Source organism: Moschus berezovskii, chromosome 3, assembly GCF_049115385.1.
Source record: "Moschus berezovskii isolate FMDL1 chromosome 3, NW_MosBer_1.0, whole genome shotgun sequence".
Taxonomy (NCBI): Eukaryota; Metazoa; Chordata; class Mammalia; order Artiodactyla; family Moschidae; genus Moschus; species Moschus berezovskii.
In genome coordinates, this window is record NC_142462.1 from 34,421,365 (window position 1) to 34,443,094 (window position 21,730).

The 21,730-nt window shown below is 37.0% G+C and overlaps 1 protein-coding gene across 1 annotated transcript in view; it reads left to right on the plus strand.

The window, feature by feature from the left end:
* The window catches only part of LOC148778308 (histone deacetylase 9-like), a 189,405-nt gene that overhangs the window by 109,438 nt on the left and 58,237 nt on the right, over positions 1-21,730 (plus strand). The window contains exon 5 of the mRNA XM_088833608.1: positions 4,299-4,432. Within this exon, the coding sequence (XP_088689734.1) occupies positions 4,299-4,432 (134 nt within the window). The remainder of the gene's footprint in view (positions 1-4,298; positions 4,433-21,730) is intronic.

Sequence of the window (21,730 nt, forward strand, 5' to 3'; positions counted from 1 at the left end):
GATTTTTGGTTTGTGGTTGCCATGAGGTTTATATATAGTGATTTAAATATAAATATGGGGGCTTTCCCAGGTGGCTCAGTGGTAAATAATCTGTCTGCCAATGCAGAAGATGCAGGAGACAGTGGGTTCAGGCCCTGCATCAGGAAGATCCCCTAGAGTAGAAAATGGCAACCCACTCCAGTATTCTTTCCTGGGAAAACCAATGGACAGAGGAGCCTGGTAGGCTGTAGTCCATAGTTTTGCAAAGAGGCAGACAGGACTGAGCAACTGAGCACGCAGACATGCAGAAATATGATGAAGTTGCTGATCTCTTAAGTTCAAATGCTTTTTAACAACCCTGAATTTTAACTTCATTTCCCACATTTACTGTCTTTGACAGCATTTTGCATCTTTTTGTTTTGTGTGTCCCTTAACTATTTATTGTGGATAAGTAGTACTTACGTGGATTTTACTCTCTTGATCTTTAAACCTTCCTACTAGCTTTATATGTGGCGATTTACTGTCTTTTGTATATATGTGCCTTTACCAATGAAATATTTCCTTTTGTAATTTTCATAATTCTAGTTATGGCCTTTTCTTTTTCACATAGAGAAGTCCTTTTAACATTTTTTATGAAGCTTTTTTGGTTATGCTGAACTCTTTTAGCTTATGCTTATCTGTAAAGCTTTTGGTCTCTCCATCAAATCTGAATGAAAGACTTGCTGGGGAGAGTATTCTTGTTTGTAGGGTTTTTTCCCCTTTTATTACTCTAGGATCAGAAGGTGGGTCTGACATAGGCTCCTTTCAAATTATGGCTTCTATCCCTGGGTCCTGAATTATGTAAGATTTTGTGTGTGCCTTAAGACTGGAGTCTATTTCCCATTGCTCTTTGACCCTCCCAAGAGTAAGCTCCACTGGCCTTCAAAGCCAAACTTCTAGGATCTTGGCTTCCCAGTGTAGGACACCCAGACTGGGGAGCTTGTAATGGGCCTCAGACCCCTCATTCCTGGTGGAGAAACCCTGTAACTGTGATTACCCTTGTGCTTGTGGTCCCCACCCTGGAGTATGGTTGCCCTTCCTCCCCATGTCGCTGTGGTTCCTTCTTTATGTCTTTAGTTGTAGAAGATCTCTGATACCCTTCCAGTCTTTCTCCTCAATAGGTGCTCTTGTAATTTCAGTGTGCCCAGGGGACAAGGTGAATTCAGGGTCTTCCTACTCTGAAATCTTGGCCACTTGTTTTCAACAAGTTGATTCAGGAACGTGTGAGTCGCTGAGCATTTGAGGATCTGTGAGCGGAGCCCGGATATTACCCTGTAGCAAAGCATCTATTAATTATTTTAAAAATATAATTGATTTAAAAATGAAATTTTTGTTCCCTGGAAGTTCTCAAAGCAAATTAAACAATGTTGAACATATGGTTTTAAATATTTTTATTTATTCTTTTTTTTTTCAATTGTTCCTAAAATTGGGCATGTTGATGAAATGTTATAATTTTTTAGACATTGAACAGGAGATTTACATTTGGCAATATGAGAGACTATATATTCTGAAATACTCCTATGTGTAAATATGAAAACTTCTCTTTTACATTTATGGAGGACTTCCAAAAAGAAGAAGAAAAACAAACAAATATTGCAGCTGTTGGCCACCCTGGGCCATCATAAAGTATACAGTTGGCAAAAGTTTGAACATTAATAGACTCCTGCATTCTCAAAAAGGGAGTCAAAGCCTTTGGTCTCCAAAGGGAAGGGTTTTGATTGGAGAGCAGAATAAAGAAAGGAATGTCAAAGAGCCAACTCTAAAAAAAAAGGATAAATAGGAGAAAAGGAGACACTGCTGAACAAAACAACAATTGATCTTAGCTGTAACTGTCAATACAGAGAATGTCAAAGGGAATGAAAAGGAAAAAAAATGTCTTTTCTATGACAATGTGTAATTAAGTTTTGGGATCCATATTTACATTATCTGTACATTTTGAAAAGCAGCCCTTTGGTCAGGATTTAAAATTTATCCTGCTTGGTAATGTTTCAGCCATCCAGCAGAAGCAAACAAAATCCCACTCATCTTGGGTTTCAAAGGTAAATATCATATTCAAATCTGTTCTCCAAGCTTTCTCACATATAAAGTTCTGATGAATATGAACTCAAAAAAAAAAAGTAAAGGAAAATTAAGATATCATGAGGCTGAATCAGCAGAAACAAAAATAGTAAAACTAACTCATAAAGACTTCAAATACAAGATATAGAATATAAATTATGTCTAAAGAAATAAAAAATTGAAAGATTAAAGTGACTAAGAAGTTATGAAATATAACCAAACAGAACACCTAGGATTGAACAGCAGAATCACTGAAATGAAAATATTGATGAAAGTATAAATAGCAGACTAGATACATCTGGAGTGAAAAAGCCTGGAAGGTAAATCTGCAACAGAAGTACACATAATGTCGGACAGAAAGAGACAGAAAATAAATGAAAGAAAACTTCAGAGATGTTGAGGCTGTACTAACAGTGACTACATCTCATTGGGGTTCCAAAATATGATGATAAGATAATAAACAAATTTATTGAATAAATTTGAACACAAAAGAGACAAATTTCTGGGAAGATGTAACTTGGGAAGATATTGAAAGCAGGAATAGTCCCGTAATCCTAAGAAAATTTTCAATGGATAAATGCCTTCCTCAAAGAAAACAGAAGAGTCAAGTGGTTTACAGAAGATTTCTACCCAACATTCTAGGGTCAAATAATAGAAAAAGAAGGTCCAGCCATAATAAAATTCAAAATAGTAAAAGAATAGAAATTTATTGATTAACCTCTTTCATAAACATAGTGAAAAAATCCTAAACAAAGCATTAGTCAAATAAATTCAGTGTGTATAAGAATGATAATATATCATAACCAAACTTACTTTATTCCATAAATTCAGTGATGGCTAAATATTTGAAATATTATTGAAATATTAATGTAACTCACAACACTATGAAATTGTAGGAGAAAAACCATCTCATTTGGTGTAGTAAAATAATTAAATTCAACATCTGTTTATAATAAAAACTCAATTCAGAGTAGAAATATAAAGGTTTCTCCTTATTCTGAATGAAACCACAGTAAGATGCCTTTCTTTGCCACCCACATATATGGCCCATCACACCAAATGTTGGCAGGGATGAAACTGCACTGGGATTCTGATACACACTGCTTCTCACAGTGGGCATTGATCGTAGTCCTTTGGAAATGGTCTGGTTTTGTTTAGCAGGTTGTAAGTCTCAGCAGTGTTACTCCACTCTTGCATGTGTGCACCAGAAGGCTAGTGCAAGAATGTTCTTATTGGCTTCTTTTTGGTCGCTTGTGGGGTCCTTGTTCCTCTAATCAGGGATCCAAAGGAGGCCCATGGTGGAGAAATCACAGAGTACTAACCACTGGACCACCAGGGAAGTCCCATGGGGGCATTATTTTTTTTTTTTTAATAACAGAAAAACATAAATATTTGTCAACAGAAGAGTGGGTAAATAAACTATGCGATATTCATTAAATGGCCTACTAGAGTGCATAAAATTGTTGTTACATGTATCACCAGAAATGAACTAACACAATGTGCGAAAAGAGCCTGTTGCAAAAGTATAAAACCATTTTTATAAAATTCCAGAATAAGCAGGTTAAACAATGAAAAGCAAAGGAGTCATAAACACCAATTCAGCGTCCTGATTACCCACAGCGAGGGGGAGTTATGTTGTTAGAGAGTTGCATGCAGGGGGCTTCAAAAATATTTTCCTTAAATTGGGAGGTGAGTGACCACTTGTTTGTTATGTCATACATAGATATTAATTTTTGTATTCATCAGCTATTTCATGTAAAAAGAATGCCTAAAATATCTGTGACAGGTATGTCATTTGAGGTGATACATGGAAAACTTCTTCCTCTTATAATAAAGGCAGATGATGGAAAGAAGAAACAAATATTAAGCAAACGGAATTGCATGCCTTATTAATATGAGCCGAACACTTTTCATCCAGGTGTACACAGAATGTATTGTGAAAGGCAGTAATGTGCTCAGTGAAGCGTGCACATGTGACTGGTGCAAATCTTAGTTATGATACTTCGTAGCTGCAGGATCTTGGATTTTGTGATCCAAGATCTTTTATCAAATTATCAAAATTTGATAAAATTTTATCAAATTATTGTGAATATTAAATGAGTTAGCACATGGGACGTACTGAGAAAGGACATACACACAATAAATGCTCAATCAATATTAGATTCTAGTGGTCAGTTGCCTTTTAATTTATACTTTGAAATGTTCTGTTTGCATTATGGTAGGCTTTGGTCATTTGACGAAGCAGTTGATGACACTGGCTGATGGACATGTGGTGTTGGCTCTAGAAGGAGGACATGATCTCACAGCCATCTGCGATGCATCAGAAGCCTGTGTAAATGCCCTTCTAGGAAATGAGGTAAAAAACTAAAAGTACAAAAGAGCAGGGGTTAAAGGACCAGGAATGTATGCATGCATATGTTTTATCTTTCTTAACATTGTACATACTCAGAAAACACAATGTTGCTCTTACAATTTACAGGAAGAAGGCAAACTGTAGATAAGAAAAGTTTACATGTCCTCCTGTTCTATGCTGTAACTTTTGCCCAGTTATAGAATCCATACAGTACATCCCTCGATCAGGTTATTGGTAGAGCTCAGTAAATAAGTAAAAATAACCCATGGGAGGAAATGGTCTGTATATTGACTCAGCTAATGAGCACTGAAACACTGAGAAAGAATTAACTCAAAGAAAAGTTGTCAGTATTTTCTGCAGGATTATGTTAGTTCAGAGAGGGAAACTTTTTAGAAATATTTTTTCAGCTTTTTAAAGTATAATTGGAATACAAAATTATAACTCATATATCTAATATATATAGTGTAATTATTTGACAATGTAATTATTTAACAATGTGCAGACATTGTTAAATGATTTTCCTCCATGAGTTAATTTAATACATTCATCACCCCACATGGTTACTTTTTTTGGATGAAAATACTGAAGTTCTATTCTCTTAATTATACAATAGAGTATTAGCAGTTATATTCACTGTTATATACATTAGATCTTCAAGCTTTATTCATCTTATTACTAAAAGTTTAAAAACTTTTACCAAGCTTTCCCTATTTCACCCCAACCCCCATTCATCTTATTACTAAAAGTTTAAAAACTTTTACCAAGCTTTCCCTATTTCACCCCAACCCCCAGCTTCTGGCAACCACCATTCTACCCTATGTTTCTATGAGTTCAACTATTTTATTTGCTTGTTTTTGGTTCTAGGTAAGTTTTATTTTCTTTCTTGTCTAGCTTATTTCACTTAGCATAATACCTTCTGTGTTCATCCATAATGTCAGAAAAGACAGGATTTCCTTTAAGATTGCATAATCCATTGTGTGTGTGTGTGTGTGTGTGTATGTATTGGTGTGTATGTATATTACATTTTCTTTATCCATTCATCTGTAAGTGAGAGATGCTTGCACTGTTTCCAAACCTTGACTATTGTGAATAGTGATGCAATAAACTTGGGAGTTCAGATGTCTCTTTGAGATAATGAAATAGTGATTTCATTTCCTTTGAATATTTACCCAGAAGTGAGATTCCTGAGTCACGTGATAGGTCTATTTTTAGTTTCTTGAGGGACCTCCTACTGTTTTCCTTAGTGACTGTACTAGTTTACTTTCCTACCAAGAATGCACAAGGGTTTCCTTTTCCTAGCATCCTCACCAGCATTTCTCTCTTCTCTTTTTGCTAATACACATCCTAGCAGTTTGTGAGGCGATATCTCATTATGGTTTGATGTGCATTTTCCTGATGATTATTGACATTGGACACCTTTTCATGTATCTATTGGCCATCTGTTTGTCTTTAGAAAATACATATTCAGGTCCTTTGCCCAATTTGAATTGTGTCATTGGTTTTGTGTGTTTTGCTAGTGAGTTGTATGAATCCCTTGTATATTTTGGGTACTAATTGCTTACTGGGTATATAATTTGCACATATTTATTCCCATTCCATGAGTTACCTTTTCATTTTATTGATGATTATCTTTATTGTGCAGAGCTTTTTAGTTTCATGTAGTCCCACCTGTTTTTACTTTTTGTTTTCACTTTTGTTCTCAATCCAAATAATCATTGCCAATAGCAGTGTCAAGGAGCTCACCCCCTGTGTTTTATTCCAAGAGTTTTATGATTCCAAGTCTTGCATTTGAATATTTAATCAATTTTGAAGTGATTTTTATGTTTAAGTTAGGGATGCAGTTTCATTCTTTTACATATGGCTATCCAGTTTGACCAGTACCTTTATTGAAGAGATTATTCTTCATTAAGTATGTCTGGTTCCTTTGCTGAAGATTAATTGTGTATGCATGAGTTCTGTCTGTTAACTTGTATGTCTGCTTTTAATGCCAATACCATGACTCGTGTTGATTGCTTGTAATATAACTTGAAATTAGGAAGTGTGATAATGCTAACATTATTCTTGTGTCTCAAGATATTACATTGGCTATTTGGCATTCTTTTGTGGTTTCATTTCAATTTTAGGATTTTTTTTCTGTTGCTGTGAAAAATGCCCTTTGATAGGTATTACATTGAATCTATAGCTCACTTGGATGTTATGGACATTTTAATAATATTAATCTTTCTGATCCATGAACCTAGGATATCTTTCCATTTATTTGTGTCTTCAGTTTCTTTTATCAGTGTCTTAAAGATTTTTGTGTATAGGTCTCTCACTTCTTTGGAGACATTTATTCCTAAGTAGATTGTTTTTGGGGAGAAGGCAATGGCAACCCACTCCAGTACTCTTGCCTGGAAACTCCCATGGACAGAGGAGCCTGGTAGTCTGAAGTCCATGGGGTCGCTAAGGGTTGGACACGACTGAGCGACTTCACTTTCACTTTTCACTTTCATGCATTGGAGAAGGAAATGACAACCCACTCCAGTGTTCTTGCCCAGAAATGGGGGAGCCTGGTGGGCTGCCGTTTATGGGTCACACAGAGTTGGACATGACTGAAGCGACTTAGCAGCAGCAGCAGATTGTTTTTGATGCTGTTGTATATGGGATTTTGTTTTATTTTTTTCAGATAGTTAATTATTAGTAAGTAGAATCATGACTGATTTTTCTGTTGATTTTGTATCCTACAACTTTGTTGAATTCATTTAACATATTTTCGTGGCATATATAGGGTTTTCTATATATATCGTGTCATCTGCAAATAGTAACAGTTCTTTTCTGACTTGGATACCTCATTCTTTTTCTTGTCTAATTGCTTTAGACAGTACTCATAATACTATGTTGAATAACATTCTGGCAATATTGGGCATCCTAGTCTTGTTTCTGATCTAAGAGGAAAAGTTTTCAGCTTTTCAACATTGAGTGCAATGTTAGCTGTGAGTTTCTCATGAAAGTGACAGTCACTCAGTGGTGTCTGATTCTTTGTGAGTCCATGGACTATAGCCTGCTAGGCTCCTCTGTCCATGGAATTCTTCAAGCAAGAATAGTGGAGTGGGTTGCCATGCCCTTCTCCAGGGGATCTTCCCAAACCCAACCCTCTGGCATCATGCGCAGATCCTTTACCATTTGAGTTACCCAAGAAGCCCATGCGTTCTCATATATGGGACTTAATTATGGTAAGCTGCTTTCCTTCTCAGAGGTAAAGAATCTGCCTGCAACGCAAGAGGTGCGGGTTCGATCCGTGGGTCAGGTAAATCCCCTGGAGGAGAAAATGACGACACACTCCAGTATTCTTGCCTGGGAAGCTCCATAGACAAGGAGCCTGGCAGGCTATAGTCAATGGGGTCACAAAAAGAGTCGGACATGACTTAGTGACCAAATAACAACAAACCTTCTATCCCAAATTTATTGAAAGTTTTTTTTCATGAAAGGATATTGAATTGTCATATTCTTTGTCTGCATCTATTAAGATGATTGTATAATCTTTATCCTTCATTTTGTTGATGTGGCTTATTGTATTTTTTCATTTGCAGATGTTGAACTACCTTTGCATCTGTGAAATATATCCCACATAATCATGGCATCACTCCTTTTAATGTACTGTTGAATTCAGTTTGCTTATATTTTTTGAGGATTTTGCATTTTGAACCTTGATGTTCATCAAGGGTATTGGCCTGTCTTTAGTGTTCTTTACTGATTTTCGTATCAGGAAAATTCAGTTTGGTTCATTCGTTCAATTGTATCTGACACTTTGCGACCCCATGGACTGCAGCACGCCAGGCTTCCCTGTCCATCACCAACTCCTGGAGATTGCTCAAACTCATGTCCATCGAGTCAGGGATGCCATCCAACCATTTCATCCTCTGTTGTCCCCTTCTCCTCCTGCCTTCAATCTTTCCCAGTATTAGGGTCTTTTCTAATGAGTCAGTTCTTTGCATCAGGTAGCCAAAGTATTGGAGTTTCAGCTTCAGCATCAGGCCTTTGAGTGAATTCATTGTAACTCATTGGATTCCTTCCAATGAATAATCAGGACTGATTTCTTTTTAGGATTGACTAGTTTGACTCCTTGTAGTCCAAGTGACTTTCAAGAGTCTTTTCCAACACCACAGTTCAGGAAAATGCTGATCTCCAAAAATGAGTTTGGACAGCTTCCCTCCCTGAATTTTTTGGATGAATTTGAGAAAGATTGGTATTACTTCCTCTCTGATATAGTTCACCAGTGAAGCCATCTGATTCTAAACTTTTCTTTGTTGGGAGGTTTTGATTATAGATTCAGTCTCCTTACTGGTAATTTGTTAAGATTTCTCTGTGTCGTCATTATCTTGATGTGTTTTTTGTTTCTAGAAAGTAATGTTTTTTTCTAAGCAATTTAACTTGTTGGCATATAATTGTTTATAGTAGTATCTTATGTTCCTTCGTACTTGTACATTTTGAGTTGTAATTTCTTCTTATTCATTTCTGATTGTATTAATTGAGGCTTTTCCCTTTTTTACTCAGTCTAGTTAAAAGTTTATCAATTTTGTTTATCTTTTCATAAATCCAGCTTAGTTTTATTGATTTTTTCTATTGTCTTTCTAATCTCTATTATATTTATTTCCACTTTAATCTTTTTTATTTCCTTCTTTATACTAGTTGGGCTTTAGTTCATTCTTTACTTGTTAGTTTCTTGAGGTTAAATTTAGGTTGTTTAGTTGAGACCATTCTTTTTTTTTAATGTAAGCATTTATCACCATAAACTTCTCTCTTAGAACTGCTTTTGCTGCATGCCGTAAGTTTTGGTATTTTGTGTTACCATTCTCATTTATCTCAAGATATTTTTCTAAATATCTTTGATTTATTCTTTGATGTATTGATCATTCAGCAGCATGTTGCTAAATAACCATATATTCTAGAATTTTACACTGTTTTCTTATAATTGATTTCTAGTTTTTGCTGCTCCCTCTGCACTGATCCCTGAGGGGTTAGCTATAGAGTTAAGTGCTCACATAATTAACAACTGCTTCTTTTTTTTTTTTTTTTTGGAGGCTAATTACTTTACAATATTATATTGGTTGGTTTTGCCATACATTGACATGAGTCCGCCCCGGGTATACATGTGTTCCCCTTCTTGAACCCCCCCTCCCACCTCCCTCCTCCCTATATCCTCTCTCCGGGTCATCCCCGTGCACCAGCCCCTAGCATCCTGTATCATGAGTCTAACCTGGACTGGTGATTTGTTTCACATATGATAATATACATGCTTCAATGCCATTCTCCCAAATCATCCCACCCTCACCCTCTCCCACAGAGTCCCAAAGACTATTCTATACACCTGTGTCTCTTTTGCTGTCTCGTATACATGGTTAAGATTACCATCTTTCTAAATTCCATATATATGCATTAGTACACTGTATTGGTGTTTTTCTTTCTGGCTTACTTCACTCTGTACAATAGGCTCCGGTTTCATCCACCTCATTAGAACTGATTCAAATGTATTCTTTTTGATGGCTGAATAATACTCCATTGTGTTTATGTACCAAAGCTTTCTTATCCATTCGTCTGCAGATGGACATCTACGTTGCTTCCATGTCCTGGCTATTATAAACAGTGCTGCAATGAACATTGGAGTACATGTGTTTCTTTCATTTCTGGTTTCCTCGGTGTGTATGCCCAGGAGTGCGATTGCTGGATCATATGGCAGTTCTATTTCCAGTTTTTTGAGGAATCTCCACACTGTTCTCCATAGTGGCTGTACTAGTTTGCATTCCCACCAACAGTGTAAGAGGGTTCCCTTTTCTCCACACCCTCTCCACCATTTATTGCATGTAGACTTTTGGATAGCAGCCATTCTGACCGGTGTGAAATGGTATCTCATTGTGGTTTGGATTTGCATTTCTCTCATTATGAGGGATGTTGAGCATTTTTTCATGTGTTTGTTAGCCATCTTTATGTCTTCTTTGGAGAAATGTCTCTTTAGTTCTTTGGCCCATTTTTTGATTGGGTCGTTTATTTTTCTGGAATTGAGCTGTAGGAGATGCTTGTATATTTTGGAGATTAATCCTTTGTCAGCTGATTCATTTGCTATTATTTTCTCCCATTCTGAAGGCTGTCTTTTCACCTTGCTTATAGTTCCTTTGCTGTGCAGAAGCTTTTGATTTTAATTAGACAGTATGGTACTGGCATGAAGACAGAAATATAGATCAACAGAACAAAATAGAAAGCCCAGAGATAAACTCATGCACCTATGGACAACTTATCTTTGACAAAGGATTCAAGAATATGAAATGGAGAAAAGACAGTCTCTTTAACAAGTGGTGCTGGGACAACTGGTCAGCCACTTGCAAAAGAATGAAACTAGAACCCTTCCTAACACCAAACACAAAAATAAACTCAAAGTGGATTAAAGATCTAAATGTAAGACAGAAACTATAAAACTCCTAGAGGAAAACATAGGCAAAACACTCTCCGACATCAATCACAACAGGATCCTCCAAGACCCACCTCCCAGAATATTGGAAATAAAAGCAAAAATAAACAAATGGGACCTAATTAAAACAACTGCTTCTTTGTTTGCTGCAGTCCTGTGGGACTCAGGAACCCAAGCCCTGTTAGCTTTCAGAGCTAGGTGTTGGGAGCTGTTCTTATGGTGGGGGCCTTAAGAATTTGGGTGCTGGATTTGTAATCCAAACCCCTTCACTCCTCAAGAAGAGGCTGGGAGTTGAGGTTTCCTGGCAAAAGTATACCTAAGCTTTTCCCACTCATTTTGGTGTGGGTATTTTCTCATTGTTTCAATATGTAGGAGACACTCAGCTAATTTCTTTCAAGGGAATTGCTCTGTTTGTAGCTATACATTCAGCAGTGCATTCATGGAAGGAGGACAATTTAGGAATCTCCTTTGTCACCCTCTTGATCTGGAGTCTTAAAAATATTTACAAATTCTTTTTTTTTCTGTCACCATTTGTAAATTATCTAGGCTGAAAGATATAGTCTAGATACTGAACAGCCTTTTCATACTGTTCATGGGGTTCTCAAGGCAAGAATACTCAAGTGGTTTGCCATTCCCTTCTCCAGTGGACAAGAGCTTTCCACCATGACCTGTCCATCTTGGGTGGCCCTACGTGGAATGGCTCATAGTTTCATTGAGTTAGACAAGGCTGTGGTCCATGTGATCAGATGAGTTAGTTTTCTGTGATTGTGGTTTTCATTCTGTCTGCCCTCTGATGGAGAAGAATAAGAAGCATATGGAAACTTCCTGCTGGGAGAGACTGAGGGGGAAACTGGGTCTTGTTCTGATGGGCAGTCCATGCTCAGTAAATCTTTAATCCAATTTTCTGTTGATGGGTGGAGCTGTGTTCCCTCCCTGCTATTTACCTGAGACCAAACTATGGTGGAGGTAATGAAGATAATGGAGACCCCATTCAAAAGTCCCATGCACACACCACTGCATTCAGTGCCCCCAACCCTGCAGCAGGCCACCACCAACCCATGCCTCCAGTCACATCCACAACTGGGTGTTGTTTTTGCTTTGGCTCCATCTCTTCATTTTTCTGGAGTTATTTCTCTGCTGATCTCCAGTAGCATATTGGGTACCTACTGACCTGGGGAGTTCATCGACATTTTAAGAATCAGTGGACTAAAATGGACTATAATGGGTGAATTTAACTCTGATGACCATTGTATCTACTACTGTGGGCAAGAATACCTTAGAAGAAATGGAGTAGCCATCATAGTCAACCGAAGAGTCTGAAATGTAGTACTTGGATGCAATTTCAAAAATGACAAAATGATATCCATTTGTTTCCAAGCCAAACCATTCAATATCACAGTAATCCAAGTCCATGCCACCACCAGTAATGCTGAAGAAGCTGAAGTTGAATGGTTCTATGAAGACCTATAGGACCTTATAGAACTAACACCAAAAAAAGATGTCCTTTTCATTATAGGGGATTGGAATGCAAATGTAGGAAGTCAAGAGATACCTGGAGTAACAGGCAAATGTGGCCTTGGAGGACGAAACGAAGCAGGTCAAAGGCTAACAGAGTTTGGCCAAGAGAATGCACTGGTCATAGCAAATACCCTCTTCCAACAACACAAGAGAAGACTCTACACATGGACATCACCAGATGATCAATACTGAAATCAGATTGATTATATTCTTTGTAGCCAAAGATGGAAAAGCTCTATACAGTCAGAAAAAACAAGACCAGGAGCTGACTGTGGCTCAGATCATGAACTCCTTATTGCCAAATTCAGACTGAAATTGAAGAAAGTAGGGAAAACCACTAGACCATTCAGGTATGACCTAAATCAAATCCCTTACGATTATACAGTGGAAGTGAGAAATAGATTTAAGGGATTAGATTTGATAGACAGAGTGCCTGAAGAACTATGGACAGAAGTTTGTAACTTTGTACAGAAGGCAGTGATCAAGACCAACCCCAAGAAAAAGAAAGGCAAAATGGTTGTATGAGGAAGCCTTACAAATAGCTGAGAAAGGACACAAAAGGCAAAGGAGAAAAGGAAAGATATACCCGTCTGAATGCAGAGTTCCAAAGAATAGCAAGGAGAAATAAGAAATCCTTCCTCAGTGATCAATGCAAAGAAATAGAGAAAAACAATAGAATGGGAAAGACTAGAGATCTCTTCAAGGAAATTAGAGATACCAAGGGAATATTTCTTGCAAAGATGGGCACAATAAAGGACAGAAATGGTATGGACCTAACAGAATTAGAAGATATTAAGAAGAGGTGGCAAGAATACACAGAAGAACTGTACAAAAAAGACCTTCGTGATCTAGATAATCACAGTGGTGTGATCATTTACCTAGAGCCAGACATACTGGAATGCGAAGTCAAGTGGGCCTTAGGAAGCATCACTATGAACAAAGCTAGTTGAGGTGATGGAATTCCAGTTGAGCTATTTCAAATCCTGAAAGATGATGCTGTGCAAGTGCTGCACTCAATATGCCAGCAAATTTGGAAAACTCAGCAGTGGCCATAGGAGTTGAAAAGGTCTATTTTCATTCCAATCCCAAAGAAAAGCAATGCAAAGAATGGTTAAACTACCACACAATTGCACTCATCTCACATGCTAACAAAGTAATGCTCAAAATTCTCTAAGCCAGGCTATAACAGTACAGGCTTCAACTTCAACAGGCTTCAACTTCCAGATGTTCAAGCTGGATTTAGAAAAGGCAGAGGAACCAGAGATCAAATTGCCAACATCTGTTGGATCATTGTAAAAGCAAGAGAGTTCCAGAAAAACAGCTACTTCTGCTTTATTGACTACGCCAAAGCCTTTGACTGTGTGCATCAGAACAAACTATGGAAAATTCTTCAAGAGATGGGGATACCAGACCAACTGACCTGCCTCCTGAGAAATCTGTATGCATGTTAGGAAGTAACAGTTAGATCTTGACATGGAACAACAGATTGGTTCCAAATCAGGAAAGGAGTATGTCAAGGCTGTATATTGTCACCCTGCTTATTAACTTATGTGCAGAATACATGATGAGAAATGCTGGGTTGGATGAAGCAAAAGCTGAAATCAAGATTTCTGGGAGAAATAGCAATAACCTCAGATATGCAGATGATACCACCCTTATGGCACAAAGCAAAGAAGAATTAAAGAGCCTGTTAATGAAAGTGAAAGACGAGAGTGAAAAAGCTGGCTTAAAACTCAACATTCAAAAAACTAAGATCATGGCATCTGGTCCCATCACTTCATGGCTATTAGATGGGGAAACAGTGGAAACATGAGAGACTTTATTTTGGGGGGCTCCAAAATCACTGCAGATGTTGACTGCAGCCATGAAATTAAAAGACACTTGGACCTTGGAATTAAAGCTAGGACCACTAGAACACTTCCTAACACCATACACCAAAATAAACTCAAAATGGATTAGAGAGCTAAATGTAAGACCAGATACTATAAAACTCCTAGAGGAGAACGTAGGCAAAACACTCTCTGACGTAAATCACAGCAGGATCCTCCAAGACCAACCTCCCAGAATATTGGAAATAAAAGCAAAAATAAACAAATGGGACCTAATTAAAATCAAAAGCTTCTGCACAGCAAAGGAAACTCTAAGCAAAGTGAAAAGACAGCCTTCAGAATGGGAGAAAATAATAGCAAATGAAGCAACTGATAAAGGATTAATCTCCAAAATATACAAGCAGCTCCTGCAGCTCAATTCCAGGAAACTAAGTGACCCAATCAAAAAATGGGCCAAAGAACTAAAGAGACATTTCTCCAAAGAAGACATACAGATGGCTAACAAACACATGAAAAAATGCTCAACATCCCTCATAATGAGAGAAATGCAAATCCAAACCACAATGAGATACCATTTCACACCGGTCAGAATGGCTGCTATCCAAAAGTCTACATGCAATAAATGGTGGAGAGGGTGTGGAGAAAAGGGAACCCTCTTACACTGTTGGTGGGAATGCAAACTAGTACAGCCACTATGGAGAACAGTGTGGAGATTCCTCAAAAAACTGGAAATAGAACTGCCATATGATCCAGCAATCGCACTCCTGGGCATACACACCGAGGAAACCAGAATTGAAAGAGACACATGTACTCCAATGTTCATTGCAGCACTGTTTATAATAGCCAGGACATGGAAGCAACCTAGATGTCCATCTGCAGATGAATGGATAAGAAAGCTTTGGTACATATACACAATGGAGTATTTTGCAGTCATCAAAAAGAATGCATTTGAATCAGTTCTAATGAGGTGGATGAAATTGGAGCCAATTATGCAGAGTGAAGTAAGCCAGAAAGAAAAACATCAATATAATATATTAACGCATATATATGGAATTTAGAAAGATGGTAACCTGAACCCTGTATACGAGACTGCAAAAGAGACATAGGCATATAGAACAGTCTTTGGGACTCTGTGGGAGAGGGTGAAGGTGGGATGATTGGGGAGAACGGCATTGTAGCATGTATATTATCATAAGTGACCAGTCCAGGTTCGATGCATGATACAGGATGCTTGGGGCTGGTGCACGGGGATGACGTGGAGGGAGGATATGAGGAAGAGGGAGGTGAGAGGGGGGTTCAAGAAAGAGAACACATGTACACCCGGGGCGGATTCATGTCAATGTATGGCAAAACCAACCAATATATTAATGTAAGGTAATTAGCCTCCAATAAAACAAATTAAAAAAATAAAAAATAAAGCTAGGACCAACCTAAGCAGCATATTAAAAAGCAGAGATATTACTTTGCCAACAAAAGTCCATCTAGTCATGTTTTTTCCAGTAGTCATGTATGGATGTGAGAGTTGGACTATAAAGAAAGCTAAGTGACAAAGAATTGATGCTTTTGAAATGTGGTGTTGGAGAAGACTCTTGAGAATCCCTTGGACTGCAAGGAGATCCAACCAGCCACTCCTAAAGGAATTCAACACTGAATATTCATTGGAAGGACTGATGCTGTTGAGATCCAATACTTTGGCCACCTGATGCAAAAAACTGTCTCATTGGAAAACCCTGATGCTGGGAAAGATTGAAGGCAGGAGAAGGGAACGACAGAGGATGAGATGATTGGAGACATCACCAACTCAGTGGATATAGTTTGAGCACGCTCTGGGAGTTGGTGATGGACAGGAAAGAGTTGGACATGACTGAGCAACTGAACTGACTGAGAGATATTTATTATTTATGTCTTATGGGTGGTGATAATGTGTCTCAAAGAGGTTTGAGAAATTCATTCAAAGTCATGTAGCCAGAACTCAATAGATCCAAGATTTACAACATATTTTCTGACTGCTCTGCAGATTTCAGATCAAATTACCATTAGATTCACTTCCAGACCATGGAAATCCTTTGGACAAAGTGATTGCAATTCAACAAATATTTCAAAGTTTATTTGCATACATTATTTTTATGTCAATTCATTTTTTAATGGGCTTCCCTGAGAGCTCAGGTGGTAAGGAATCTACCTGCAATGCAGGAGACCCTGGTTCGATTCCTGGGTCCGGAAGGCCCCCTCTAGAAGGGGTTGGCTACCCACTCCAATATTCTTGGGCTTCCCTTGTGTCTCAGCTGGTAAAGAATCCACCTGCAATGCGGGAGACCTGGGTTCAATCCCTGGGTAGAGAAGATCCCCTAGAGAAGGGAAAGGCTACCCACTCCAATATTTTGGCCTTGAGAATTGCATGGACTATACGGTCAATGGGGTTGCAAGAGTCGGACACACTGAGCGACTTGCACTTTCATTTTTTAATAGTGAATATACAGAATGCTATAACTACTTTATATATTTTGCCTTTTTTATTAACTTGAAATATTACTTTGCTTATAAAATAAACATAAATATCATGGCTGATTCATGTTGAGTTTTGACAGAAAACAATAAAATTCTATTAATCAATTATCCTTCAAAAAAAACAATTTCTAAATCATTTTAAGAATCTCTCATTCATATTGTCTTTAACAGTAACTCATGTTTTCACCTGTAGTGTTTTAGAAGGGGAAAACATACCTTTTCTTTTGCACACTGATTGCATAGTTTTATTGTCATCATTATCTTTCAGACCTATGATGCTTCAGTATTACTATTGTGCAATATTTAAGTAAATATGTACATTTTTAATTTGAAGGAAAATATGAGAAGGTAAAGACTGCTGAGTCTGTCTTCACGCTTTAAAAGAGTAGACTTGAGCAGTGTTCTGTTGTGTAATATTAGTAGCACAGTAACTCAAAGGATGTAACTATGTGGTGATAAATGTTGTGTTTAATAGACTGCTATTTCATAGCACACATAGTTCATGGTGTCTAAGATATTCTAAATATTAGAATATTTCTGAGATTTCTATGAACAAGTAATATCAAACAATGTTGAAGCTTTTTTTTCTTTGTTGTTGTTGTTGAAATAAAGGAATGCAAAAAAAAACTTTTATTATAATACCTCATCAGTTAATGTTGAGCTAGTCTATTTGCCTACTAGATAACATATTTTGCATATCCACCTGTATTATAAAATTACTTATTTCATTTTAGATATACAAACATTTTAAGGAAGTAGACTGGTTTTAATGTTTGCATGTAAAGGCTTACACCAGATGTGCAGAAAATGACAGTATGTTGTAGATTGTGGCTCCATGGATGATTGACCTGCCCAAAAAGAAATGTTTATCCAGTTGCAAAAGCCAACAACTTTCCCAACTAATTGAAAGGATGTTATGGATTTCACTGGCTCTGTTTGAGCTAATTTATTCCAATAAGATTCAGTCTCTGCGCTCTTGCAATCTTTGCGCTTGGCCCAGTCCCACCTTCCATAGGAGGATTTCCAGTGAGGGTGGAATAATGTTTCCTGTGGCCTCCACTTTAAAAGATGATGTATTGCAGAACAGATGCAAGTCAGTTGTATGGAATTACTGTTTTTCTTAATTTATTTGAATTTACTGAAAAATCAAAATGGATGTGATTTGTACCTACTTTCCCTGGTATGCTAATTTGACTGGGAGGCCTTTGATCAGTTTGTTATATGAGTTCTATACCTTGAGGTCAAAGACACTGTTTTCATAGAGCCATTGCTGACACGAGAGGGTTGTCACCTAATTTAAAGTTTGAAACTTATGCCTTTTCTCTACATTTTTAGAAAGACCAGGTGTGAAATAGAGGAAGGGATAAAAGTATCATTGGCCAGTGTTAACATGCCCATGTGGGTGTATAAATACTAAAAGTTCCAGAAAGTGATAAACTAAATGATTATAATTTGGCCACATTGACTATTTAACCAGTTTCAGTTTTCTGGATGTCTTATGGTAATTTTTTTTAGTTATTATAATACCCTAAATACTGACTGTTCCTTTTGTTGGATGTCTTCAACTACATAAGCACAATCTAAAATTTTTTCATCTTGAACTCAATCGAAGAGATTTAAGTTATATGTCTTTCTATATTTTTTAATTGAGAAATCTGAGGGATATAAGCAGAAATACAGATTTTTCATGAAATATTTTAAGGGCAACAAATGGATTTGGTATATTGAACTCTGAAAAGTAAATTTTGATGTGTCAGATCTATCAATATACAAAGGAGATAATGCTAGGAGAAAGACGGATTTTTTAAATGACAAATGAAAGAAAAATACATATGTGTTGTGCATTTTAAGTCATTTGAAAAAAGGAAATGAAAATGTAATACTTGAAACAACTTAGGAAACAAAAAGTTCTTCTCACTTTCATTGACAATATAATTTATAATCTACGGTCTGGATTTCTGTAATTTTTTTCCAGTTCAAAGCTCATCATGACTAACAGCATGACTACATTGAAGTTTTAAGTTTCATTCCTTTAGAAAAACTAACCTATGAGGCATACTGCATGCACCTCACCACTGCAAAAAAATGCATACATGGTGTTTTCATAGTAGTTTTACGTGGTAGGCTCTAGGTAAGAAAATTAAAAAGGATGTCTTTCAGGATACCAATTATTGCAATTTCAAATCCCATTTTCCTCCAGACTCCCTTTTCAGGTGATTAATAGGGTAATTATAACTTATTATCTGGGATTTCACTTTTACAAGTAACAAAATATAGTAAAGCTTGAGCTTGAAACATTGGCAGAACCTACTATGACTTCTCAACACTGAACATGCAATTGAACTCAAATTAAGAAGGTCAAGAAGGGCTTTTTTGAGAGACTCTGTACTTTGTCAGATGTATTTATTCATGTGCAGAGGATTAGAATTCATAAACATTTTGCCAGGTTTTTTTTTTAATGCTGTTTCTTTTCCTTGTTGTTCTTGGCTAGGCCATGTCAATACAGCAAAATGCTGCTTCATATGACTTATTATCAGCAGAATAATATGTATTACATAACCCAAAGGGATTGTAAAATCAGCAAGAACTCTTGGCTCTGCATCTCAGTGTAGATACATAAATGGGTACCACAAACAATTTTGTTTTAATTATCTGAGTGTCACACCCCAAATAGGCATTTGTTCTTTTTAAATAAGTTTTATCATGAAAGTGATCTAATTAGCAAAACATCTCTTAACTGTTCTTTTGAGAAATATGCACAAGGTCAGTCAAAATAATATACTATTGGATTAAAACTAATTTGAGCATGGTACAGGAAATTCCTTGAGGCAAGTGATTTTTGAAGACATACCAGAAGTCGTTTTTTTTTTTTTTTTCTTGGCAAAGTTCAGAGCTTAGATTTATCAGTCCAATCACTGTATGATGATTATTTTTGAATTTCTCTAATGAAGCACTTAGAAACTGAGCAGGAAGACAGTAAAGTGACTGTCTGAATGTGAAGAATCAGGTGGTTTGGAATAGCATCAGAGATACTCATGTGAATAGTCATGTTTCTTCGTGATAGTAATAGAAACGTCTGTGAAGTTTTCAGAGAAACTGATTTTGGTGACTGGCATTTGTGCTAGCTGGCCAACAATGTCACAGTTGCTTTAAGACCATATTTGCCTAGTGTCAGGCAAAGCCAATTAGCAGCACCCTAGGTTTCTGCTGCTGAAAGAAATTTTCTTAAGAGGTGAGAAAAGCTTAAGCAGTTGGCATTCCTATGGAATTTAAAATGAAAACATTGAAGAACTTAGGTAAAAAGAAGAGAGGACAAAGAGAGAACATGGCTATTAAAACACCACCTGTCAAAACAGAATAAAGGACAGTTGTAAGCTTGTTAGGGTAAAAAGAAAACAAATTGCCATAGACATGGAAGCTGCCGAGATGATGCTGCAGCTCCGGTCCTGGAGGTTCCACGCTTAGCATTTGAGCCTATAGCCTATCTTTTCTTAATCTCCCTCACGCTTATTGAGGTGTGGCTTCTAGGCCTTTCTCCCTTCCCTGTCTTCCTCTCTCCCTGCTGTGTCCTGTTGACTAGGCTCAGCTGCTTGGATTTCAGCAGCAGTGGCTACAGTTAGTGATTGTGTATGTTGATAATCCTCCAAGATGACTTTTTTGCTCCAAAGGTGCTGAAAAAGTCTCTTGAATTGACTTAAAAGTGTTGACAACCACCACTGAGGTGAACTCTTGAGGTGCTGTTGTCTGAATTGCTCATCAGGGGTGTGTTTGTATTAGATTGTGAATGGAGAAGTCATTTTACCATATTTTTCACCCTCCAGATTGTGTATGGCTGACACCATTGGGGAAATGGTGTGAATCTAGGAAAGCTTACAAGCTCCTAAATAGTTGCAAGTCATGAGTAGAGAAAGGGAGAATTGAATACAGGGGAAATAATCCAGAACAATCTTTTTTATGGTCTTCTCTTAGACTTTGAAACCTGTCCACACCCTGGAAGAGAGTGTATGGATAATCTGAAGAGTTAAAATGTTTTAGAAAATATTATTTGAAGACACTCTGTATTGTAGATGTAGCATATGGGTTTGTATTTGTTACAAGCTTATGAGAAGTAGAGCCAAAGTAATTGTGGCGTTTTCTGCTTGTTTAGTTTAGCAAATGCCAGTTAAAGTAGAAATTATCTGGATAATTCAAAACTCCATCATGCAGATCTTCTGTACTGTTTGTCTTTAGGCTTTTCAGAAGGTGTTAAGGGGAATGTAGATGGGGAACCTGGACACTTCATAGGGTTCTGGTTACCAATAAAACAAAGAAAGCATTTCTTTTCAGTGGTGAAGCAAATATATTATGACATTCATTTATCCATCTATTCATTAAATAGTCTTTTATTGGACTTAAATTTTATACCCATAAGTTCTGATACAATAAAAGTAAAAGAAATATAAACAAAGTATTTGGGGAATGTAATGTCTGACTCTATTTTTAACCGCGTAAGGACAGAAGGATATTTTAGTAAAGGAAGTAACTTTTAACTTTGGTCTTGAATAAAAATTGTAATTTGAGAAGCTAAAATCTAAGCAAAGGAGGTCTCTCTTACAATAGAGATGCCTAGATAAAGATGTTCGATTTCTTGGAATTGTGGATGGCTCTTTTTTGTGTTTGTTTTGATTTTGGCAGAGGAGAGACTACTTTGGGTGGAATAACAGTAAATAATAGTAATAACAGTAAATAATGAGGGTGGAATACTGTAAGGAATAAGAATTCCTGTGGAAAATGTGGAAGACTTGAACAAATGAGTTCCATTCTTGGGGGTAAAATAACAAAACTGTATGATTTTTGAATAAGGCAATCTTATACCAAGAAAGAAAAAAGTTTGGGGTTCGTGAAGGGGAACTCATGTACACCTGGGGCAGATTCATGTCAGTGTATGGCAAAACCAACCAATATAATATTGTAAAATAATTAGCCTCCAATTAAAAAAAAAAGAAAAAAGTTTATTGAGGAAGT